Genomic DNA, 26,570 nt, shown 5'->3' with positions numbered 1-26,570 from the left:
CGTTGGACTGGGGTGAACACAGTAAGAAGTTTAACAACACCAGGTTAAAGTCCAACAGGTTTATTTGGTAGCAAATACCATAAGCTTTCGGAGCTCCAAGCCCCTTCTTCAGGTGAGTGAAGAAGGGGCTTGGAGCTCCGAAAGCTTGTGTGGCTTTTGCTACCAAATAAACCTGTTGGACTTTAACCTGGTGTTGTTAAACTTCTCCCTGTAGAATCAAACAGAATGGATGTCATATCATTTCCACCAAAAGATACCGACCCCAAATCTGCGCACACCAAGTCCCAGGGTCCACGTCAACGTTACAAAGCTAAGAAATTATATCTTAAAACATCACAGATTCAGTGTGATTTCCAAAAGGAGCAAGTGTGATACGGGAGAGAACTTATTCACACGGCGAGGGGTTTGGAGTGTGGAATTCACTGCCTGGGGGGTATGGGGGAGGCAGGTTCAATCGAGGCACTCAAGGGGGGCATTAGAATCGTAGAATCCCTACAGTGCAGAAGGAGGCCATTCGGCCCATCGAGCCTGCACTCAACACAATCCCACCCAGCCCCTATCCCTGTAACTCCATATATTTACCCGGCTAATCCCCCTGACACTAAGAGGCTATTTAGCATGGCCAGTCCACCTAACCTGCACATCTTTGGACACTAAGGGGCAATTTAGCATGGCCAATCCACCAAACCTGCACATCTTTGGACACTAAGGGGCAATTTAGCACGGCCAATCCACCTAACCTGCACATCTTTGGACACTAAGGGGCAATTTAGCATGGCCAATCCACCAACCTGCACATCTTTGGACACTAAGGGGCAATTTAGCATGGCCAATCCACCAAACCTGCACATCTTTGGACACTAAGGGGCAATTTGGCATGGCCAATCCACCAAATCTGCACATCTTTGGACACTAAGGGGCAATTTAGCATGGCCAATCCACCAAACCTGCACATCTTTGGACACTAAGGGGCAACTTAGCACGGCCAATCCACCTAACCCGCACATCTTTGGACACTAAGAGGCAATTTAGCACGGCCAATCCATCTAACCCGCACATCTTTGGACACCAAGGGGCAACTTAGCATGCCCAATCTACCGCAAGGAACTAGAAAAGGTCGTGAATGTAGCCCAATCCATCACGCAAACCAGCCTCCCATCCATTGACTCTGTCTACACTTCCCGCTGCCTCGGGGAAAAGCAGCCAGCATAATTACGGACCCCACACACCCCGGACATTCTCTCTTCCACCTTCTTCCATCAGGAAAAAGAGACAAAAGTCTGAGGTCACGCACCGACCGACTCAAGAACAGCTTCTTCCCTGCTGCTGTCAGACTTTTGAATGGACCTACCTCGCATTAAGTTGATTTTTCTCTGCACCCTAGCTATGACTGTAACACTACATTCTGCACCCTCTCCTTTCCTTCTCTATGAACGGTATGCTTTGTCTGTATAGTGCAGGTTGGGTGGATTAGCCATGCTAAGTTGCCCTTAATGTCCAAAGGTGTTCTGATTGGGTGGATTTCCCATGCTAAATTGCCCCTTAGTGTCCAAAGATGTGCAGGTTAGGGGGACTGGCCGTGCTAAATTGCCTTTTAGTGGGTACAGCGAGATCGAATCGAGTGGAGGGTCTGCAGAGCGACGTGGCAGGCGGGCGCGGGTGGCACCTGGTGAGGGAGGGCGTGAGATTCTGCGCTACTACAGATGTGGCCAGAAGCTCCTGGCACGACAGGGCAGGGCAAGGCGATCCGATCCTCTCGATGAGATAAGCAGATTTGACCTGCCCTGGCCTTGAAGGATCACTGACATTTATTTAATTAACTTGGCAGCGGTTACCGGCACTAAAAATAGGAACCAGGTTTCCACCTCCCCCCCCCAACCCCAAGGACTCAGGAGTGAACCACCACTGGTTGTGAGGACTGAGGCCTGGGAACCGCTTTCCTGAGCTGTGCGGCACCCTCCCCTTACTTATCTGCAGCTTTTAATCGCTGTCCTTGCCCACGTAAATGAGATCCAATTAGGCTCAGATTGGGGTGGCCACCCCGGGGTGGGCCCTCGGAATCGTTGGGAGTGGGGAGGCAGGAAAATTGACCAACTGTCAACAGTGGCTAAATTTATACTGCTTCGTGCGGGGAGTTTGCATGAACCGCAGCGAGCGGCAGTAAACATTATCCCACGGGAGCTTTGGAAACGTGTGCCTCTGCAGGCCTTGTTTAAACAGCCTCTCTCTTCCTGCAATTAAGCACAGGCCCAGGGAGGCACATTCTGGCAGCAGCTCTTCCTCAAATCACTCAGGACACTTGGTGGCAAACAGGAATCCAGCGGACGAACGAAAGAGAAGAAAGGGAGGCCGAGGCTCGGGGTGTCTGCAAATTAGCACCGCCCGAGATACACATCAAAGATGTTCTTTTGGGAGGGAGCCTTTTAAACTGGTCGGAACAATCAGAAATAAATTAGTCCTGGCAGAGGGCCGTACCTCCCAAGGAGGCAGAGCACGGTGTCTGGGCCCAGGATCCAGGCCTTCCCGCTCGCTCTCCGATGCTTAGTTCATGCGGGCAAAACGGGTTAGAAGGGGGAAAGATAATAAAGAACTTGCGCCTCTATCCCAACCTCAGAACATGCTCAAAGGACTTTCCTTGAAGGGCAGTCCCCGTTGTAGGGAACAGCGGCCGATTTATACACTCCCACTCGCAGCAATGTTTTTCAGTTTTAATCATAGAAAGAAATCATAGAAACCCTACAGTACAGAAAGAGGCCATTCAGCCCATCGAGTCTGCACCGACCACAATCCCACCCAGGCCCTACCCCCAAAAAACCCTACATATTTACCCCGCTAATCCCTCTAATCTACACATCCCAGGACACTAAGGGGCAATTTTAGCATGGCCAATCAACCTAACCCGCACATCTTTGGACTGTGGGAGGAAACCGGAGCACCTGGAGGAAACCCACGCAGACACGGGGAGAACATGCAGACTCCACACAGACAGTGACCCAAGCCGGGAATCGAACCCAGGTCCCTGGAGCTGTGAAGCAGCAGTGCTAACCACTGTGCTACCGTGCCGCCCATAAATAATGTTTTATTTTATTGTCATAAGCAGACTTACATTAACACCGCAATGAAGTTACTGTGAAAATCCCCCAGTCGCCACACTCCGGCACCTGTTCGGGTACACTGAGGGAGAATTCAGCATGGCCAATCCACCTAACCTACACATCTTTGGACACAAAAGGGCAATTTAGCATGGCCAATCCACCTAACCTGCACATCTTTGGATACGAAGGCACAATTTAGCATAGCCAATCCACCTAACCAACACATCTTTGGACACAAAAGGGCAATTTAGCATGGCCAATCCACCTAACCAACACATCTTTGGACACAAAAGGGCAATTTAGCATGGCCAATCCACCTAACCAACACATCTTTGGACACAAAAGGGCAATTTAGCATGGCCAATCCACCTAACCAACACATCTTTGGACACAAAAGGGCAATTTAGCATGGCCAATCCACCTAACCCACACATCTTTGGATACGAAGGGACAATTTAGCATGGCCAATCCACCTAACCTGCACATCTTTGGATACAAAGGGACAATTTAGCATGGCCAATCCACCTAACCCGCACATCTTTGGATACGAAGGGACAATTTAGCATGGCCAATCCACCTAACCCGCACATCTTTGGATACTAAGGGACAATTTAACATGGCCAATCCACCTAACCTACACATCTTTGGACACGAAGAGGCCATTTAGCACGGCCAATCCACTTAACCCGCACATCTTTGGATACTAAGGGACAATTTAGCACGGCCAATCATAAGACCATAAGACATAGGAACAGAATTAGGCCACTCGGCCCATCGAGTCTGCTCCGCCATTCAATCATGGCTGATATTTTTCTCATCCCCATTCTCCTGCCTTTTCCCCATAATCCCTGATCCCCTTATTAATCAAGAACCTATCTATCTCTGTCTTAAAGACACTCAATGACCCGGCCTCCACAGCCTTCTGCGGCAAAGAGTTCCACAGATTCACCACCCTCTGGCTGAAGAAATTCCTCCTCATCTCTGTTTTAAAGGATCGTCCCTTTAGTCTGAGGTTGTAACCTCAGGTTCTAGTTTTTCATTATAGTGGAAACATCCTCTCCATGTCCACTCTATCCAGGCTTTGCAGTATCCTGTAAGTTTGGACTACCTAACCAATCCACCTAACCTGCACATCTTTGGACACTAAGGGGCAATTTAGCATGGCCAATCCACCTAACCTACACATCGTTTGGACACTAAGGGGCAAGTTAGCATGGCCAATCCACCCAACCTGCACATCTTTGGACACTAAGGGGCAATTTAGTATGGCCAATCCACCTAACCTACACATCTTTTGGACTGTGGGAGGAAACTGGAGCACCCAGAGGAAACCCACGCAGACACGGGGAGAACATGCAAACTCCACACAGACAGTGACCCGAGGCTGGAATCGAACCCGGGTCCCTGGCGCTGTGAGGCAGCAGCGCTAACCACTGTGCCACCGTGCCACCCCCATTTTAGTAAATGGAGAGAGTGTAGAATGCACAGAGGAATCTGGGTGAACTCGTAAATAAAGTACAAAGAAGTCAGCATGTGGGTACAGCAGGTCATTCGGAAGGCTAATGGAGTGTTGACCTTTATTGCAAGAGAGATGGGGTATAAAATGAGGGAGGGGTTATGATAACAATCTAGGACAGTATCAAGACCACACCGAGAGTATGTGTGCACTTTCGGTCTCCTAATTTGCACCGTTACGAATATCTTAAAGAATTTTCAGCCTCTTGTCCTGGATCTGTCTGTGTAATTTAGTTTTAATCTTCGTGTAATTTCGTGTAAGAAATGGATTTGGTCACAGCAGAAAGAAATATCTTTTCATTACAAAGATTTGATTTTGATTTGATTTGATTTATTATTGTCACATGTTTAAATATACAGTGAAAAGTATTGTTTCTTGCGCGCTATACAGACAAAGGTCCCTTTCTGCTTTAAGAAGATGACCATCATCCCAGTTCCGAAGAAAAACCAAGTAGCGCGCCTTAATGACTATCGTCCGGTGGCTCTGACATCCATCATTATGAAGTGCTTCGAAAGATTAGTCACGGCACGAATCAATTCCAGCCTCCCGGACTACCTGGATCCACTACAGTTTAGAACATAGAAGATAGAAAAGCTACTGCACAAACAGGCCCTTCGGCCCACAAGTTGTGCCGAACACATCCCTACCTTCTAGACCTACCTATAACCCTCCATCCTATTAAGCTCCATGTACTCATCCAGGAGTCTCTTAAAAGCCCCTATTGAGTTCGCCTCCACCACCACTGACGGCAGCCGATTCCACTCGCCCACCACCCTCTGTGAAAAACTTACCCCTAACATCTCCCCTGTACCTACCCCCCAGCACCTTAAACCTGTGTCCTCTCGTAGCAGACATTTCCATCCTGGGAAAAAGCCTCTGAGAGTCCACCCGATCTATGCCTCTCAACATCTTATACACCTCTATTAGGTTTCCTCTCATCCTACGTCTCTCCAAGGAGAAAAGACCAAGCTCCCTCAGCCTATCCTGATAAGGCATGCCACTCAATCCAGGCAACATCCTTGTAAATCTCCTCTGCACCCTTTCAATCTTTTCCACATCCTTCCTATAGTGAGGCGACCAGAACTGAGCACAGTACTCCAAGTGGGGTCTGACGAGGGTCTTATATAGCTGCATCATTATCCCCGGACTCCTAAACTCAATCCCTCGATTGATAAAGGCCAGCACACCATACGCCTTCTTAACCACCTCCTCCACCTGCAGGACCGATTTTAGAGTCCTATGGACCCGGACACCAAGGTCCTTCTGATCCTCTACAGTACTAAGAGTCTTTCCCTTTATATTGTACTCCTTCATCCCAATTGACCTACCAAAATGGACCACTACGCATTTATCTGGGTTGAAGTCCATCTGCCACTTGTCCGCCCAGTCTTGCATCCTATCTATGTCCCTCTGTAACTTCTGACATCCCTCCAGACTATCCACAACCCCACCAACCTTCGTGTCGTCAGCAAACTTACCAACCCATCCCTCCGCTTCCTCATCCAGGTAATTTATGAAAATGACAAACAGCAAGGGTCCCAGAACAGATCCCTGGGGCACACCACTGGTGACCGACCTCCATTTAGAAAAAGACCCATCGATACCCGCTCTCTGCCTCCTTTGGGCAAGCCAGTTCTGGATCCACCGGGCAGCAGCTTGCCTACCGCTGCAACAGGTCCACAGCAGGCGCCATCTCCCTGGCCCTGCATTCAACCCTGGAACAAAGGCACCTATGTCAGCTCCTATTTATTGACTACAGCTCAGCCTTCAACACTATTATTCCCACGAAATTCATCTCCAAACTCCGTGGCCTGGGCCTCGGCTCCTCCCTCTGCGACTGGATCCTGAACTTCCTAACTTACAGACCACAATCAGTAAGGATCGGCAACAACACCTCCTCCACGATCATCCTCAACACCGGTGCCCCACAAGGCTGTGTTCTCAGCCCCCTACTATACTCCTTATACACTTATGACTGTGCGACCAAATTCCCCTCCAACTCAATTTTCAAGTTTGCTGACGACACCACCGTAGTGGGTCGGATCTCAAACAATGACGAGACAGAGTACAGGAATGAGATAGAGAATCTGGTGAACTGATGCGGCGACAATAATCTCTCCCTCAATGTCAACAAAACAAAGGAGATTGTCATCGACTTCAGGAAGCGTAAAGGAGAACATGCTCCTGTCTACATCAACGGGGATGAAGTAGAAAGGGTCGAGAGCTTCAGGTTTTTGGGTGTCCAGATCACCAACAACCTGTCCTGGTCCCCCCCATGCCGACACTATAGTTAAGAAAGCCCCACCAACGCCTCTACTTTCTCACAAGACTAAGGAAATTTCGCATGTCAGCTACGACCCATCAGGAATGGGCAGGGCAGCAGGTGGATTCTGGCATTCCCCCGTGCCAGTGCCAACAGGAAAGGAGGGGGCACAACGAGGGGGTAAAACATAGAAACATACAGCATGGAACAAGGCCTTCCTGCCCATCCTGCCATGCTAGCCCTTTGCAAGAGCAATTCAATTAATTCCTCATTCTAACCCTGTAAACGCTTTCCATTTTCACCCATTCATCTGATTGGGGCGGGCGCGGTGGCACAGCGGGTTCGCACTGCTGCCTCACAGCGCCAGGGACCCGGGGTCGGTTCCTGGCTTGGCTCACTGTCTGTGTGAAGTCTGCACGTTCTCCCCGTGTCTGCGTGGGTTTCCTCCGGTTTCCTCCCACAGTCTGAAAGACATGTTGGTTAGGGGGATTGGCCACACTAAGTTGACCCTTAGTGTCAGAGGGACTAGCTAGGGTAAATGAGTGGGGTTACGGAGATAGGGCATGGGTGGGATTGTGGTCAGTGCAGACATGATGGGCTGAATGGCCTCCTTCTGCACTGTAGGGATTCTATGATTCTAACCTGTCCTGGTCCCCCCCATGCCGACACCATAGTTAAGAAAGCCCCACCAACACCTCTACTTTCTCAGAAGACTAAGGAAATTTGGCATGTCAACTACGACTCTCACCAACCCGCACCATAGAAAACATCCTTTCTGGTTGTATCACAGCTTGGTATGGGCTCCTGCTCTGCCCAAGACCGCAAGGAACTACAAAAGGTTATGAATGTAGCCCAGTCCATCACACAAACCAGCCTCCCATCCATTGACTCTGTCGACACTTCCCGCTGCCTCGGAAAAGCAGCCGGCATAATCAAAGACCCCACGCACCCCGGACATTCTCTCTTCCACCTTCTTCCGTCGGGAAAAAGATACAAAAGTCTGAGGTCACGTACCAACCGACTCAAGAACAGCTCCTTCCCTGCTGCTGTCAGACTTTTGAATGGACCTACCTCGCATTAAGTTGATCTTTCAACTTAATGCGTAGAAGATTGAGGGGAGATTTGATAGAGGTGTAAGATTTTGATGGGTATAGATAGAGTGAATGCAAGCAGGCTTTTTCCACTGAGGCTCGGGGAGAAAAAAAACCAGAGGGCATGGGTTCAGGGTGAAAGGAGAAAAGTTTAAAGGGAATATTAGAGGGGGGCTTCTTCACGCAGAGAGTGGTGGGAGTGTGGAATGAGCTGCCGGATAAAGTGGTAAATGTGGGGTCACTTTTAACATTTAAGAAAAACTTGGACGGGTTCATGGATGAGAGGGGTGTGGAGGGATATGGTCCAAGTGCAGGTCAGTGGGACTAGGCATAAAATGGTTCGGCACAGACAAGAAGGGCCAAAAGGCCTGTTTCTGAGCTGTAATTTTCTATGGTTCTATGGTTTTCCCTACACCCTAGCTATGACTGTAACACTACATTCTGCACTCTCTCGTTTCCTTCTCTATGAACGGTATGCACGCAAGAAACAATACTTTTCACTGTATGCTAATACATGTGACAATAATAAATCAAATCAAATCAGGCATACTGTTCACAGAGTACTTTTTTTAAAAATTCATTCCTGGGACACGGGCGTCGCTGGCTGGGCCATCATTTATTGCCCATCCCTAGTTGCCCTTGGAGGGCAGTTGAGAGTCAACCACATTGCTTTCATTTGATTTGATTTATTATTATCACATGTATTGGGATACAGTGAAAAGTATTGTTTCTTGCGCGCTGTACAGACAAAGCATACCATTCATAGAGAAGGAAAGGAGAGAGTGCAGAATGTAGTGTTACAGTCATAGCTAGGGTGTAGAGAAAGATCAACTTAATGCGAGGTCGGTCCATTCAAAAGTCTGACAGCAGCAGGGAAGAAGCTGTTCTTGAGTCGGTTGGTACGTAACCTCAGACTTTTGTACCTTTTTCCCGACGGAAGAAGGTGGAAGAGAGAATGTCCGGGGTGCGTGGGGGTCCTTAATTCTGCTGGCTGCTTTTCCCCGAAGCAGCGGGAAGTGTAGACAGAGTCAATGGGATGGGAGGCTGATTTGCGTGATGGATTGGGCTACATTCACGACCTTTTGTAGTGTTTTGCGGTCTTGGGCAGAGCAGGAGCCATACCAAGCTGTGATACAACCAGAAAGAATGCTTTCAATGGTGCATCTGTAAAAGTTGGTGAGAGTCGTCGCTGACATGCTGAATTTCCTTAGTCTTCTGAGAAAGGAGAGGCGTTGGTGGGTTGTGGCTCTGGAGTCACATGTAGGCCAGACCGGGTAAGGACGGCAGATTTCCTTCCCTCAAGGAACGTTCGTCTTTTAAAGTTTATTTATTCGTGGCACAAGTAGGCTTACATTAACACTGCAATGAAGTTACTGTGAAAATCCCGTAGTGAAGTAATTGGGTTTTCCCGACAATCGACAATGGGTCATCAGTAGATTCTTAATTCCACATATTTTTTATTGAATTCAAATTCCACCACCTGCCGTGGCGAGATTCGAACCCGGGTCCCCCCAGAACATTAGCTGAGTTTCTCGATTAATAGTCTGGCAAGGGATGTAGGGGAGAAGGAAGGAGAGGATGCAGAATGTAGTGTTACAGTCATAGCTCGGGTGCCGAGAAAGATCAACTTAATATCACGTAGATACTTGAGGCAGAGCTTGTTTCGCAAAGTTTGTGTTCTCAGTTTTTTTATGTAAAATAAGTTGCAAGTTTCCTTCTTGACGATTTCAGACAATTCTCCTTTTCAATAAATGGCTTGAGGTATAAATTATTTTTCTTTAAAGGTTTGTCTTTGGGCGGCACGGTGGCCCAGTGGGTTAGCACTGCTGCCTCAGAGCACCAGATTCCCGGCTTGGGTCACTGTCTGTGTGGAGTCTGCACGTTCTCCCCCCGTGTCTGCGTGGGTTTCCTCCGGGTGCTCCGGTTTCCTCCCACACTCTGAAAGACGTGCTGGTTAGGGTGGATTGGCCGTGCTAAATTCTCCCTCAGTGTTACCCGAATAGGCGCCGGAGAGTGGGCGACTAGGGAATTATCACAGTAACTTTATTAAAGAGTCATAGAGGTTTACAGCATGGAAACAGACCCTTCGGCCCAACTTGTCCATACTGCCCTTTTTTTTAACCACTAAGCTAGTCCCAATTGCCCGCATTTGGCCCATATCCCTCTGTACCCATCGTACCCATGTAACTGTCTAAATGCTTTTTAAAAGACAAAATTGTACCCGCCTCTACTACTACCTCTGGCAGCTTGTTCCAGACACTCACCACCCTCTGTGTGAAAAGGATTGCCTCTCTGGACACTTTTGTATCTCTCACCTTAAACCTATGCCCTCTAGTTTTAGACTCCCCTACCTTTGGGAAAAGATATTGACTATCTAGCTGATCTGTGCCCCTCATTATTTTATAGACCTCTATAAGATCACCCCTCAGCCTCCTACGCTCCAGAGAAAAAAGTCCCAGTCTATCCAGCCTCTCCTTATAACTCAAACCATCAAGTCCCGGTAGCATCCTAGTAAATCCTTTCTGCATTCTTCCTAGTTTAATAATATCTTTTCTATTTACCAGTGTTAATGTGAGCCTACTTGTGACACTAACAAATAAACTTTGCCCGTTGCAACTGATGTGAAATTGAGTGCATGCGAAGCGGGGTTAAGGAAATTCATTGGTGTTGGGTTCACTTGAAAGCAAGTTTGTGAATGTAGCCCAGCCCGATGCTATAGTTAAGAAAGCCCACTTTCTCAGAAGACTAAGGAAATTAGGCATGTCCGCTACGACTCTCACCAACTTTTACAGATGCGCCATAGAAAGCATTCTTTCTGGTTGTATCACAGCTTGGTCTGGGCTTCTGCTCTGCCCAAGACCACAAGAAACTACAAAAGATTGTGAATGGAGCCCAATCCATCACGCAAACCAGCCTCCCATCCATTGACTCTGTCTACACTTCCCGCTGCCTCGGGAAAAGCAGCCGGCATAATCAAGGACCCCCACGCTCCCCGGACATTCTCTCTTCCACCTTCTTCCGTCGGGAAAAAGATACAAAAGTCTGAGGTCACGTACCGACCGACTCAAGAACAGCTTCTTCCCTGCTGCCGTCAGACTCTTGAATGGACCTACCTCGCATTGAGTTGATCTTTCTCTACACCCTAGCTATGACTGTAACACCACATTCTGCACTCTCTCCTTCCCTTCTCTATGAACGGTATGCTTTGTCTCTGTCGCGCGCAAGAAACAATACTTTTCACTGTATGTTAATACATGTGACAATAATAAATCAAATTAAAAAGATGGACAGAATCTTGTCCAAAGTGACCGATGACCCAGATTAGACCTGAGTCAAACAGGGGTTCCCATCTCTGCCTGTCTGTCTCTGCTGGTACCGCCTGGCACTTTTGGGAGGGAATACTTGTTTAATTTAGTCCTGTGTTTTCACTGATTTTGCGCCCAGATAACAGAAAAGAAATAACAAAAATTAAAATGAACAGGGAAAAAAAAAACTCCAACTTGAACCCGGGTCGAACCCACACACGTGACTTAATAGAAAAGGATTTTTTTTAAAAAAAAACCTCCCAGGCCACAGTATAAAAACTGCAGTGCAGGGCGAGGGAGCGACAGATCTTCAAAACCGGAGTCGAAGGAAGATCCCAACGTCTGTCGAATTGAATCAGAGAAGGATTCAGAACGAAACGGAAGGTGAGAGCCTTCTTCAAGGAGTCGGGGAGGATGAGTTGAACTTTATATTAACCTGATTTATTCTTATGCGACAGAAATATATACATAATATTATACCTTACACCGTTTTTCTTTATCTCCATCATCAGAGGCTGGATAGACTGAGACTTTTTTCTCTGGAGCGTAGGAGGCTGAGGGGTGATCTTGTAGAGGTCTATAAAATAATGAGGGGCACAGGTCAGCTAGATAGTCAATATCTTTTCCCAAAGGTCGGGGAGTCTAAAACTAGAGGGCATAGGTTTAAGGTGAGAGGGGAGAGTTACAAAAGTGTTCAGAGGGGCAATTTTTTCACACATAGGGTGGTGAGTGTCTGCCAGAGGCAGTAGTAGAGGCGGGTACAATTTTGTCTTTTAAAAAACATTTAGACAGTTACATGGGTACGATGGGTATAGAGGGATATGGGTCAAACGCGGGCAATTGGGACTAGCTTAATCATTAAAAAAAAGGGTGGCATGGACAAGTTGGGCCGAAGGGCCTGTTTCCATGCTGTAAACCTCGAGGACTCTATTCGTAAGACATGGGCGTCGCTGGCTGGGCCAACATTTATTGCCCATCCCTAGTTGCCCTTGTTCAGAGGACAGTTGAGGTGGTGGCCGAGTGGTATTATCGCTAGACTGTTAATCCAGAAACTCAGCTCATGTTCTGGGGGACCCGGGTTCGAATCCCGCCACGGCAGACGGTGGAATTTGAATTCAATATTTAAAAATATCTGGAATTAAGAATCTACTGATGACCCATTGTGGGAAAAACCCACCTGGTTCACGAATGTCCTTGAGGGAAGGAAATCTGCCGTCCTTACCCGGTCTGGCCTACATGTGACTCCAGAGCCACAGCAATGTGGTTGACTCTCAACTGCCCTCCAAGGACAACTAGGGATGGGCAATAAATGCTGTAAGAAGTCTCACAACACCATTGCATTGTTGTGAGACTTCTTACTGTGTTCACCCCAGTCCAACACCGGCATCTCCACATCAATAAATGCTGCCCAGCCGGCGACGCCCATGTCCCACAAATAAATTTTTAAAAGTTGAGGGAGAAACTACAAAAGGGTCGTGAATGTAGCCCAATCCATCACGCAAACCAGCCTCCCATCCATTGACTGTCGACACTTCCCGCTGCCTCGGGAAAAGCAGCCGGCATAATTAAGGACCCCACACACCCCGGACAATCTCTCTTCCACCTTCTTCCGCATTGTTTCTTGCGCACTATACAGACTGTTCATAGAGAAGGAAAGGAGAGAGTGCAGAATGTAGTGTTACAGTCATAGCTAGGGTGTAGAGAAAGATCAACTTAATGCGAGGTAGGTCCATTCAAAAGTCTGACAGCAGCAGGGAAGAAGCTGTTCGAGAGTCGGTTGGTTCGTGACCTCAGACTTTTGTATCTTTTTCCCGACGGAAGAAGGTGGAAGAGAGAATGTCCGGGGTGCGTGGGGGGGTGTCCTTGATTCTGCTGCTGCTTTTCCCGAGGCAGCGGGAAGTGTAGACGGAGTTGATGGATGGGAGGCTGGTTTGCGTGATGGATTGGGCTACATTCACAACCTTTTGTAGTTCCTTGCGGTCTTGGGCAGAGCAGGAGCCCCAGACCAAGCTGTGATACAACCAGAAAGAATGCTTTCTATGGTGCATCTGTAAAAGTTGGTGAGAGTCGTAGCTGACATGCAAAATTTCCTTAGTCTTCTGAGAAAGTAGAGGTGTTGGTGGGGCTTTTGTAACTATGGTGTCGGCGTTGGGGGGGACCAGGACAGGTTAGAATCATAGAATCCATGCAGTGCAGAAGGAGATGATGTGGAGATGCCGGCGTTGGACTGGGGTAAACACAGTAAGAAGTTTAACAACACCAGGTTAAAGTCCAACAGGTTTATTTGGTAGCAAAAGCCACACCTTTTGTGGCTTTTGCTACCAAATAAACCTGTTGGACTTTAACCTGGTGTTGTTAAACTTCTTACTGTGCAGAAGGAGGCCATTCAGCCCATCATGTCTGCACTGACCACAATCCCACCCATGCCCTATCTCCGTAACCCCACTCATTTACCCCAGCTAGTCCCTCTGACACTAAGGGTCAACTTAGTGTGGCCAATCCCCCTAACCAACACGTCTTTCAGACTGTGGGAGGAAACCAGAGGAAACCCACGCAGACACGGGGAGAACGTGCAGACTTCACACAGACAGTGAGCCAAGCCAGGAACCGACCCCGGGTCCCTGGCGCTGTGAGGCAGCAGTGCTAACCCGCTGTGCCACCGCGCCCACCCCAATCAGATAAATGGGTGAAAATGGAAAGCGTTCACAGGGTTAGAATTAGGAATTAATTGTTTTGCTCTTGCAAAGGGCTAGCATGGCAGGATGGGCAGGAAGGCCTTGTTCCGTTCTGTATATTTCTATGTTTTACCCCCTCGTTGTGCCCCCTCCTTTTGGCACTGGCACGGGGGAAATGCCAGAATCCACCTGTTGCCCTGCCCATTCCTGATGGGTAAGTTGTTGAATCATACAGTGCTGTCGAGGCCCTTCAGCCCTTCGAGTCTGCACTGACAAAACCACACTAAATCTACACCAATCCCACTTCCCAGCACTTACTCAAAACCGTAAATGTTCTGACATGAAAGGGCTGGCTTATGAGGAGAGACTGAGTAGACTGGGGCTATACTCATTGGAATTCAGAAGAATGAGGGGAGGTCTTATACAAACATATAAGATTATGATGGGAATAGCTAAGATAGAAGCAGGGAAGTTGTTTCCACTGGCGGGTTCGAAACTAGAACTAGGGGGCATGGCCTCAAAATAAGGGGAAGCAGATTTAGGACTGAGTTGAGGAGGAACTTCTTCACACAAAGGGTTGTGAATCTGTGGAATTCCCTGCCCAGTTGAGGCTCCCTCATTGAATGTGTTTAAGGCAAGGATCGATACATTTTTGAACAGTAAAGGAATGAAGGGTTATGGTGAGCGGGCGGGTAAGTGGAGCTGAGTCCACGAAAAGATCAGCCACGATCTTATTGAATGGCGGAGCAGGCTCGAGGGGCCAGATGGCCCATTCCTGCTCCTAGTTCTTATGTTCTTATTTCGAGTGCTCAGCCATGTACCGGTTTAAAGGGCGTGAGGTTTTCCGCCTCTACTGGAGGGCACGGTGGCACAGTGGGTCGGCACCGCTGCCTCACAGCGCCAAGGACCTGGGTTCGATTCCCGGCTTGCGTCACTGTCTGTGCGGAGTCTGCACGTTCTCCCCATGTCTGCGTGGGTTTCCTCCGGATGCTCCGGTTTCCTCCCACAGTCCAATGATTTGTGGGTTAGATGGATTGGCCATGCTAAATTGCCCCCTTAGTGTCCAAAGATGTGTGGGTTCGGTGGATTGGCCATGCTAAATTGCCCTTAATGTCCAAAGATGTGCGGGTTAGGTGGATTGGCCATGCTAAATTGCCCCTTAGTGTCCAAAGATGTGTGGGTTAGATGGATTGGCCATGCTAAATTGCCCCCTTTGTGTCCAAAGATGTGTGGGTTCGGTGGATTGGCTATGCTAAATTGCCCCTAATGTCCAAAGATGTGCAGGTCAGGGGGATTGGCCATGCTAAATTGCCCCTTAGTGTCCAAAGATGTGTGGGTTAGGTGGATTGGCCATGCTAAATTGCCTCTTAGTGTCCAAAGGTGTGTAGGTTAGGTGGATTGGCCATGCTAAACTGTCCTTTAGTGTCCAAAGATGTGTGGGTTAGGTGGATTGGCCATGCTAAATTGCCCCTTAGTGTCCAAAGATGGGCAGGTTGGGTGGATTGGCCGTGCTAAATTGCCCCCTTTGTGTCCAAAGATGTGTGGGTTAGGTGGATTGGCCATGCTAAATTGTCCCTTAGTGTCCAAAGATGTGCAGGTTAGGGGGATTGGCCATGCTAAATTGCCCCTTAGTGTCCAAAGATGTGTGGGTTAGATGGATTGGCCATGCTAAATTGCCCCCTTTGTGTCCAAAGATGTGTGGGTTCGGTGGATTGGCTATGCTAAATTGCCCCTAATGTCCAAAGATGTGTGGGTTAGGTGGATTGGCTATGCTAAATTGCCTCTTAGTGTCCAAAGGTGTGTAGGTTAGGTGGATTGGCCATGCTAAACTGTCCTTTAGTGTCCAAAGATGTGTGGGTTAGGTGGATTGGCCATGCTAAATTACCCCTTAGTATCCAAAGATGTGCAGGTTAGGGGGATTGGCTATGCTAAATTGCCCCTAATGTCCAAAGATGTGTGGGTTAGGTGGATTGGCCGTGCTAAACTGCCCCTAATGTCCAAAGATGTGTAGATTAGGTGGATTGGCCATGCTAAATTACCCCTTAGTATCCAAAGATATGCGGGTTAGGGGGATTGGCTATACTAAATTGCCCCTTAGTGTCCAAAGATGTGTGGGTTAGGTGGATTGGCCATGCTAAATTGCCCCTTCGTGTCCAAAGATGTGCAGGTTAGGGGGATTGGCCATGCTAAATTGCCCCTTAGTGTCCAAAGATGTGCAGGTTAGGGGGATTGGCCATGCTAAATTGCCCCTTAGTGTCCAAAGATGTGCAGGTTAGGGGGATTGGCCATGCTAAACTGTCCCTTAGTGTCCAAAGATGTGCAGGTTAGGGGGATTGGTCGTGCTAAATTGCCCCTTAGTGTCAGGGGATTAACCGGGTAAATAGGGTTACGGGGATAGGGCCTGGGTGGGAATGTGGTCCGTGCAGGCTCGATGGGCTGAATGGCCCATGATTCGATGATATCACTCTCCCAGGCATCGCGTTCCAGACCCCCAGCATTCTCAGAGTGAAAAGATCTGTCCTCAGATCCTCTCTAAACCTCCGGCCCCTCGCTGTACAATTATGCTTCCCCCCTCCACCCCCCCCCCCCCCCCCCCCCCCGCCCCGCCCCCCCTCTCGGTATTGACCCTTCAACCAAGGGGAACAGCTGCTTCCGATCCACACCCTTCATGATCTGGGTCACCTCCACCAGGCCGCGCCCCTCAGCCTCCTCTGCTGTAATGCAGAGAATAGGGTGCACAGCGAGATCCCAGAAACTGCAACGTGATCAAGGCCACACCGTCCTCTTCACCAGCCTTGTTTGAGGGTCGGACACTGGCTCCAGGGCTCCCTCCCCCTGTCGGACTACTTCACCTGGCAGGACGGGAGGGGTGTTTGACTTCATATCCCAATCCAAAAAAGACAGCTCCTGTGACAGTGCAGCACCCCTCGGTGGGTTCGGTGGATTGGCCATGCTAAATTGTCCCTTAGTGTCCAAAGATGTGCAAAGACCCGTCTGAGTCCGAGGTGAGAGGCGACACTGAGACAGCCCGAGGTCGGAGCAGAAAAATTCTCAGTCGGCCGCAGTCAGGCTTCAGCACAGACAGAGGCCATTCAGCCCATCTTGCCCGTGCCATCTCTCTGTGAGAGGAACCCAGCTGCCACCAATCCCCACCCTTGCCCTCCCTGGCCCTCTGCCTTTTGTCTGGACTCTTCGACTGCAGTGGGCATCGTAGGAGATTCCTAATCTTGCTCAGCGCAAGGCTTAACGGATTGTCATCCGGGCGGGATTTGCTACAGATCCGTGTGGCTCCCCGGGGTTACGGAGGAGGCTTTTCTGGGTGAGTTAGGGTCCGGTGTCTTCCCGGGATTCTGGGGCTCCTCACCACAAAGCGGGGGTTCCTTGGGAACCAACTATAATGTGGAGATGCCGGCGTTGGACTGGGGTAAACACAGTAAGAAGTTTAACAACACCAGGTTAAAGTCCAACAGGTTTATTTGGTAGCAAACGCCACACAAGCTTTCGGAGCCCCAAGCCCCTTCTTCAGGTGAGTGGGAATTCTGTTCACAAACAGGGCATATAAAGACACAGACTCAATTTGCATGAATAATGGTTGGAATGCGAATACTTACAGCTAATCAAGTCTTTAAGATACAAACAACGTGAGTGGAGAGAGCATCAAGACAGGCTAAAGAGATGTGTATTGTCACCAGACAGGACAGCCAGTGAGACTCTGCAGGTCCAGGCAAGCTGTGGGGGTTACAGATAGTGTGACATGAACCCAATATCCCAGTTGAGGCCGTCCTCGTGTGTGCGGAACTTGGCTATCAGTTTCTGCTCAGCGACTCTGCGCTGTCGTGTGTCGTGAAGGCCGCCTTGGAGAACGCTTATCCGAATATCAGAGGCCGAATGCCCGTGACCGCTGAAGTGCTCCCCAACAGGAAGAGAACAGTCTCACCTGGTGATTGTCGAGCGGTGTTCATTCATCTGTTGTCGTAGCGTCTGCATGCCCAATGTAGGAGGCATGGTACATTGGGGAGACCATGCAGACGCTGCGACAACGGATGAATGAACACCGCTCGACAATCACCAGGCAAGACTGTTCTCTTCCTGTTGGGGAGCACTTCAGCGGTCACGGGCATTCGGCCTCTGATATTCGGGTAAGCTTTCTCCAAGGCGGCCTTCGCGACACACGACAGCGCAGAGTCGCTGAGCAGAAACTGATTGCCAAGTTCCGCACACACAAGGACGGCCTCAACCGGGATATTGGGTTCATGTCACACTATCTGTAACCCCCACAGCCTGCCTGGACCTGCAGAGTCTCACTGGCTGTCTTGTCTGAAGACAATACATATCTCTTTAGCCTGTCTTGATGCTCTCTCCACTCACGTTGTTTGTATCTTAAAGACTTGATTAGCTGTAAGTATTCGCATTCCAACCATTATTCATGTAAATTGAGTCTGTGTCTTTATATGCCCTGTTTGTGAACAGAATTCCCACTCACCTGAAGAAGGGGCTTGGAGCTCCGAAAGCTTGTGTGGCTTTTGCTACCAAATAAACCTGTTGGACTTTAACCTGGTGTTTTTAAACTTCTTACTGAACCAACTATAAGCCAAGACTTTGACAAATGGAAATCACCCCGGGAGCAGAATCGGTGCCGTGGTTGGATTCCAGTTATACTGTCGGTTGCGTGTATCTCAGCGGCTCTCTCAGGCTGGTCAATAACACATCCTTCTCGCACAGATGTTCCTGACCCACTCCACTGTCCGCTGCCACCTGCTGCTGTTGCTGCTTTTCCAGCCAGGCTTTGGACTCCTGTTGAACAGGGCCAAGAGACAGGTGAGATTGTCAGAATGAGACAGCGGGAGAGAGGGAGAGGAGGAACGAGATGAAGGGGGAGTTGGAGAGAGAGGAGTGGGAGGGAGGGTGACAGAGAGAGAGAGAGAGACGGATAGAAATAGCCTGAGATGGATAAAGAGAGAGAGAGATGAATGGAGAGTGAGACGGATAGAGAGAGAGAGAGACAGATAGAGAGAGAGAGACAGATAGAGAGAGAGAGACTGAGATGGATAGAGAGAGAGAGAGACAGATAGAGAGAGAGAGACAGGTAGAAAGAGAGAGACTGAGATGGATAGAGAGAGAGAGAGACGAATGGAGAGTGAGACAGATAGAGAGAGAGAGAGACGGATAGAGAGAGAGAGACAGGTAGAAAGAGAGAGACTGAGATGGATAGAGAGAGAGAGAGACGAATGGAGAGTGAGACAGATAGAGAGAGAGAGAGATGGATAGAGAGAGAGACAGATAGAGAGAGAGAGACTGAGATGGATAGAGAGAGAGAGAGACGGATAGAGAGACAGGTAGAGAGAGAGACTGAGATGGATAGAGAGAGAGAGACGGATAGAGAGAGAGAGAGACTGAGACGGATAGAGAGAGTGAGATGGATAAAGAGAGAGACAGATAGAGAGTGAGACAGATAGAGAGAGACTGAGACGGAGAGAGAGAGAGAGAGAATGAGACGGTAGATGGATGGAGAGATTGAAATGGAAACAGACAAAGAGAAAGTGAGATGGATGAAGAGAGAGTGAGACAGTGGGCGGCACGGTAGCACAGTGGTTAGCACTGCTGCCTCACAGCGCCGGGGGCCCGGGTTCGATTCCCGACTCGGGTCACTGTCTGTGCGGAGTCTGCATGTTCTCCCCGTGTCTGCGTGGGTTTCCTCCGGGTGCTCCGGTTTCCTCCCACAGTCCAAAAGGTGTGCGGGTTAGGGTGCATTGGGCCGTGCTAAATTCTCCCTCAGTGTTACCCGAGCAGGCGCCGGAGTGTGGCGACTGGGGGATTTTCACAGTAACTTCATTGCAGTGTTAATGTAAGCCTTACTTGTGGCACTAATAAATAAACTTTAAAAGAGCACATAGAACAGAGAGAATCATAGAATTCCTACAGTGCAGAAGAAGGCCATTTGGCCCATCGAGCCTGCTCCGACAACAACACCACTCTATCCCTGTACTAGCCTGCTAGCCCCTCTGACACTAAGGGACAATTTAACATGACCAATCCACCTAACCCACACGTCTTTGGAGTGTGGGAGGAAACTGGAGCACCCGGAGGAAACCCACGCAGACACGGGGAGAATGTGCAGACTCCACACAGACAGTGACCCGAGCCAGGAATCAAACCCGGGTCCCTGGCGCTGTGAGGCAGCAGCGCTAACCACCGTGGCACTGTGATGGGCCGAGTGAGGCGGATGGGGAAATGGACAGAGAGAGAGACAGAGAGAGAGTGACAGAGAGAGTGAGATGGAGAGTGTGAGAGAGAGAGAGAGAAAGAAGGACAAAGAGAGAGTGAGATGGAGAGACAGATAAAGAGAGAGAGAGAGAGATGGACGGAGAGCTAGAGAGTGAGACAGAGAGACGGACAAAGAGAGAGAGAGAGATGGAGAGATGGACAGAGAGCGAGAGAGTGAGACAGAGAGACGGATAGAGAGTGAGACAGAGAGACAGATAAAGAGAGACACAGAGAGAGAGAGAGAGAGATGGAGAGATGGACAGAGAGCGAGAGAGTGAGACAGAGAGACGGACAAAGAGAGAGTGAGACAGAGAGACAGATAAAGAGAGACAGAGAGATGGACAGAGAGAGAGGGAGAGAGATGGGCAGATAAAGAGAGACACAGAGAGATGGACAGAGAGAGAGAGAAAGAGATGGACAGAGAGAGAGAGAGACGGAGAGTGTGAGACGGAGAAACGGACAAAGAGAGAGTGAGACGGAGAGAGAGAGACACAGAGAGAGAGATAGAGAGATGGGTAGAGAGAGAGGGAGAGGTAGGCAGATGTCAGTGCAGGTCCTTTGGCCTTTCTGTCTCCCACACTGAAGTGGAATGTAACGCTGTGAATCCTTTCCCAGGCTAACATTCCCCCTGATTGGGATTACGGAGAATTACAATTTGCGGACAATGAGGATTACCAGGAAGTGGACAGTTACTCCGGGGTAGTGAGTGAGCAGAGAGGAGCGAGGCGATCCCTCATTCCCAACTTCGGAAGACCCCTGGACCGGATCTTTTCGGAGAAGCGGACAGTCCCTCGAGCTCACCAAACCCCTCGGTAAGTCAGCTGTCTCTTAACCCTTCCCTCCCCTCCTCCCTGGTGGTCGCTGCCCTGACCTGCAGTGTAGAAGCGCAAGGGGGCCACGCATGCCAGGGGTCATCGCACAGAGTTTCCAGCATTTGGACCCTCTGCACCATGCTGGTCTTCCTGCTCCAAACAAGCCCCTCATCCCTCTCTTCCTCCCACCGCTATCACCCAATCCTTCTATTCCTATCTCCCTCATGGCTTTATCCAGATTACCCCCTTAAATGTCTCGATACTATTCAACTCGACCACTCCCCGTGGGAGCGATTCCTATATTCTCCCCCACTCCCCATGGGAGCAAGTCCCACATTCTCCCCCACTCCCCGTGGGAGTGAGTCCCACATTCTCCCCCACTCCCCACGGGAGCGAGTCCCACATTCTCCCCCACGCCCCGTGGGAGTGAGTCCCACATTCTCCCCCACTCCCCGTGGGAGTGAGTCCCACATTCTCCCCACTCCCCGTGGGAGCGAGTCCCACATTCTTCCCACTCCCTGTTGGAGCGAGTCCCACATTCTCCCCCACTCCCCTGTGGGAGCGAGCCCCACATTCTCCCCCACTCCCCCGTGGGAGCGAGTCCCACATTCTCCCCACTCCCTGGGTGAAGAAGATTCTCCTCAATTCCCCATGGGATTCATGAGTCACTGTCTTGTATAGATGGCCTCACTGGTTCTGACCCTAAGCGTGGAAACATCTTGTCCGCCCTGTCCAGACCCTGTGGCCAAGGGTTGGGGGGGGCTGTTATTCCAGAGATGGAGTGAGGCAGTCTTGGAGGTGATCAGAAACTCGATCCAGGGGCTATGACGCTCGGATTGAAAGTGTTTTGGCAGCTGGGTCTGTATCGCTCTGTGGGTCTGATAGGTCCAACGCTTGTCCTTTGTTCACCTGTCTCCTCTTTCTACAGGAAGCGGATATCCACCCCTCTGGATCAAATCAGTGGTTCCCACTTGGCCCACAGGAGGGTGAGTAGCCTATCCCCTTCACTCAGTGACTTGGAGGGAAACTTGCAGGTGGGGGTGTTCCCAGGTATCTGCTGCCCTTGTCCTTCTAGATGGAAGTGGTCTGGGGTTAGGAAGGTGCTGTCCAAGGAGCCTTGGTGAGTCGCTGCGGTGCATCTTGTAGATGGTACACACGCTGCTACTGAGCGTCGGTGGTGGAGGGAGTGAAGTAAAAAGTAAAGTTTATTTATGAAAAAGTAAAGTTAAAGTTTATTTATTAGTGTCACAAGTAAGGCTTACATTAACACTGCAATGAAGTTACTGTGAAAATCCCCCAGTCGCCCACACTCCGGCGCCTGTTCGGGTAACACTGAGGGAGAATTTAGCACCCTAACCAGCACGTCTTTCGGACTGTGGGAGGAAACCGGAGCACCCGGAGGAAACCCACGCAGACACGGGGAGAACGTGCAGACTCTGCACAGACAGTGACCCAAGTTGGGAATCGAACCCGGGTCCCTGGCGCTGTGAGGCAGCGGCGCTAACCCACTGTGCCACCGTGCCGCCCTGAATGTTTGTGGATGGGGTGCCAATCTAGTGAGCTGCTTTGTCCTGGATGGTGTCGAGCTTCTTGAGTGTTGTTGGAGCTTAACTTTAACTTAACTTAAACTTATTACAACTTTTGTAAACTCGATTTACATGGGTATGATGGAGATAGAGGGATATGGGCCAAATGCGGGCGATTCGGATTAGCTTAGGAGTTTTAAAAAAAGGGCGGCATGGACAAGTTGGGCCGAAGGACCTGTTTCCGTGCTGTAGACCTCTAGGACTCTCTTAAACTTTAACTTTTAACTTTAAAACTTTAAATCCTTAAACCTTAACTTCAACTTAACTTTTAACTTTAATTTTTAACTTTAACTTTAAAACCATAAACCCCTTAAAAGATCTGTGCAAACTGCCCTGTGTTATCGCTGGACTATTAATCCAGAAACTTAGCTCATGTTCTGGGGGACCCGGGTTCGAATCCCGCCACGGCAGATGGTGGAATTTGAATTCAATAAAAAATATCTGGAATTAAGAATCTACTGATGACCCATTGTCGGGAAAACCCATCTGGTTCCTATCGGGAAGGAAATCTGCCGTCCTTACCCCGGTCTGGCCTACATGTGACTCCAGAGCCACAGCCAATGTGGTTGACTCTCAACTGCCCTCCAGGGGCAACTAGGGATGGGCAATAAATGCTGGGCCCAGCCAGGGACAGCCATGTCCCAGGAATGAATAAAAAGAAACCTCGTGCTTGTTGAGACGTTCTCCTCGACGGGGAGAGAGACTGACGCCGGAATTTTACTGTCCCGCCCCCCACGGGAATCGGAGTGGGCGAGGGACGGACACAGGAACATAGAAACATAGAGGATAGGAGCAGGAGGAGGCCATTCGGCCCTTCGAGCCTGCTCCCCCATTCATCACCATCATGGCTGATCATCCAACTCAATAGCCTAATCCTGCTTTCTCCCCATAACCTTTGATCCCGTTCGCCCCCCAGTGCTATATCCAGCCGCCTCTTGAATACATTCAATGTTTGGCATCAACTACTTCCTGTGGTAATGAATTCCACAGGCTCACCGGGTGAAGAAATGTCTCCTCACCTCCGTCCTAAATGGTCTCCCCCGAATCCTCAGGCTGTGACCCCTGGTTCTGGACTCCCCCCACCATCGGGAACATCCTCCCTGCATCCACCCTGTCTGGTCCTGTTAGAATTTTATAAATCTCTATGAGATTCTCCCCTCATTCGTCTGAACTCCAGTGAAAACAATCCTAACCTGGTCAATCGCTCCTCATACATCAGTCCCGCCATCCCCGGGATCAGCCTGGTAAACCTTCGCTGCGCTCCCTCCAGAGCAAGAACATCCTCCCTCAGAAAAGGAGACCTAAACTGCACACAATACTCTCGGTGTGGCCTCACCAAGGCCCCGTATAATTTCAACAACACATCCCTGCAATGGGAAGGTCCGTTGCCCTCGGATGGGATTTTCCAGTCTCGAATCGAGCGAATCTGTAAACTCCCGCCCTCAGAATCGATTATGCGACATTCTATCCCGCTGCAGGAACTCCCACTAACTCTTAACCTCTCTCCTTCAGGAATATCCGGACACAGAGTGGGATTACAATGACAACGAAGCTTCGGAACCCAGGATTGAAAGTGACCAACAATAGTAACTGATGGGTGATTGATATCCGACTTGGGGAGGGGGTGCGGGGGTACCCTGTATCTGTAACAATTAGAAATATCGGACACTCTTTAAACAATAAGCTTTCTGTTCTACTTCTCTGCGGTTATCTAATCCTGGTTGAATGTTCCGATTATGTGCTGGATTATGGGGTGCTGGGGGGGTTGGGGGGAGGAGGGTGAATTCTACAGCATCTTTGTACCATTAAGGAAATTTGGCATGTCCGCTACGACCCTCGCCAACTTTTACAGATGCACCATAGAAAGCATCCTTTCTGGTTGTATCACAGCTTGGTCTGGCTCCTGCTCTGCCCAAGACCGCAAGGAACTACAAAATGTTGTGAATGTAGCCCAATCCATCACGGAAACCAGCCTCCCATCCATTGACTCTGTCTACACTTCCCGCTGCCTCGGGGAAAAGCAACCAGCATAATCGAGGACCCCCCACGCACCCCGGACATTCTCTCTTCCACCTTCTTCCGTCGAGAAAAAGATACGAAAGTCTGAGGTCACGTACCGACCGACTCAAGAACAGCTTCTTCCCTGCTGCCGTCAGACTTTTGAATGGACCTGCCTCGCATTAAGTTGATCTTTCTCTACACCCTAGCTATGACTGTAAGACTACATTCTGCACCCTCTCCTTTCCTTCTCTATGAACGGTATGCTTTGTCTGTATAGCGCACAAGAAACAATACTTTTCACTGTATGCTAATACATGTGACAATAATAAATCAAATCTAAATCAGACCTGATTATAGATCATGTGTAACCTTATCCTGAGAGTTTGAGGTTATAATCAAATGGACTTCTACTCTTAGTGTGAATGGGAAACATTGTTCTGTCAGCTTGCATATTTATAGCGTGTGTAGGGAGACAAAATTGGTTTGCATTTTTGTAGCGCCTTCCCGAACCTCCGTCCCAAAATGCTCCAAAGCTACCAAGGTATTTTTCTGACGTGTAATCGCTGTAATTTAGGAAACTTGGCAGCCATTTTGTGCACAGAAAGCTCCAACATGCAGCAATGTGATAAAGGTCCACATCGTGTATCGTTATTGCTGTTGTTTGAGGGATAAATATTGGCCCAAAGCAGCTGGGAGGATTCTCCAGCTGTTTCCTAACAAGTGGCATTGGGATCCTTTCCCTTCACCTGAAAGGGAAGGCAGGTTCATAACTTGTCTGAAAGACAGTGCGGCACTCCCTCAGTACTGACCCTCTGACAGTGCGGCGCTCCCCCAGTACTGACCCTCTGACAGTGCGGCACTCCCTGTGGGAGGAAGTCCCACATTCTCCCACTCCCAATGGGAGCGAGTCCCAAATTCTCCCCACACCCCATGGGAGTGAATCCCACATTCTCCCCACTCCCTGTGAATCAGTACCGAGGGAGTGCCGCACTGTCAGAGGGTCAGTGCTGAGGGAGCGTCGCACTGTCAGAGGGTCAGTACTGAGGTAATGCCGCATTGTGAGAGGGTCAGTACTGAGGGAGTGCCGCACTGTCAGAGGGTCAGTGCTGAGAGAGTCCCCCACTGTCAGACGGTCAGTGCTGAGGGAGTGCCGCACTGTCAGAGGGTCAGTGCTGAGGGAGTGCCGCACTGTCAGAGGGTCAGTGCTGAGGGAGTGCCGCACTGTCAGAGGGTCAGTGCTGAGGGAGTGCCGCACTGTCAGAGGGTCAGTGCTGAGGGAGTGCCGCACTGTCAGAGGGTCAGTGCTGAGGGAGTGCCGCACTGTCAGAGGGTCAGTACTGAGGGAGTGCCGCACTGTCAGAGGGTCAGTGCTGAGGGAGTGCCGCACTGTCAGAGGGTCAGTACTGAGGGAGTGCGCACTGTCAGAGGGTCAGTACTGAGGGAGTGCGCACTGTCAGAGGGTCAGTGCTGAGGGAGTGCCGCACTGTCAGAGGGTCAGTGCTGGGGGAGTGCCGCACTGTCAGAGGGTCAGTGCTGAGGGAGTGCCGCACTGTCAGAGGGTCAGTGCTGAGGGAGTGCTGCACTGTCAGAGGGTCAGTACTGAGAGAGTGCCGCACTGTCAGAGCGAATCCCACATTCACCCCACTCCTCGTGGGAGCGGAACCCACATTCTCCCCACTCCCAGTGGGAGTGAGTCCCACATTCTTCCCACTCCCCATGGGAGCGAATCCCACATTCTCCCCCAGTCCCTGTGGGAGCAAATCCCACATTCTCCCCACACCCTGTGAGTCAGTACTGAGGGAGTGCCGCACTGTCAGAGAGTCAGTGCTGAGGGAGTGCCGTACTGTCAGTGGGTCAGTGCTGAGGGAGTGCCGCACTGTCAGAGGGTCAGTACTGAGGGAGTGCCGCACTGTCAGAGGGTCAGTGCTGAGGGAGCGCCGCACTGTCGGAGAGTCAGTGCTG

The 26,570-nt window shown here is 49.9% G+C and overlaps 1 protein-coding gene across 1 annotated transcript; it reads left to right on the top strand.

Annotated features, from left to right (window-relative positions):
* LOC144489480 (uncharacterized) lies at positions 1-24,434 on the top strand. Its single transcript, XM_078207348.1, has 5 exons — positions 1-21; positions 18,668-18,763; positions 20,825-21,021; positions 21,950-22,007; positions 24,120-24,434. Exons 2-5 carry the CDS (start codon positions 18,668-18,670, stop codon positions 24,192-24,194), a joined length of 426 nt encoding a protein of 141 aa, XP_078063474.1. The 5' UTR covers positions 1-21; the 3' UTR covers positions 24,195-24,434.
* Positions 24,435-26,570: the final 2,136 nt, after the last annotated feature.

The sequence above is a fragment of the Mustelus asterias genome, unplaced genomic scaffold (genome assembly GCF_964213995.1).
Source record: "Mustelus asterias unplaced genomic scaffold, sMusAst1.hap1.1 HAP1_SCAFFOLD_2231, whole genome shotgun sequence".
Lineage (NCBI taxonomy): Eukaryota > Metazoa > Chordata > Chondrichthyes > Carcharhiniformes > Triakidae > Mustelus > Mustelus asterias.
This window is presented reverse-complemented; position numbering and strand designations above follow the sequence as displayed.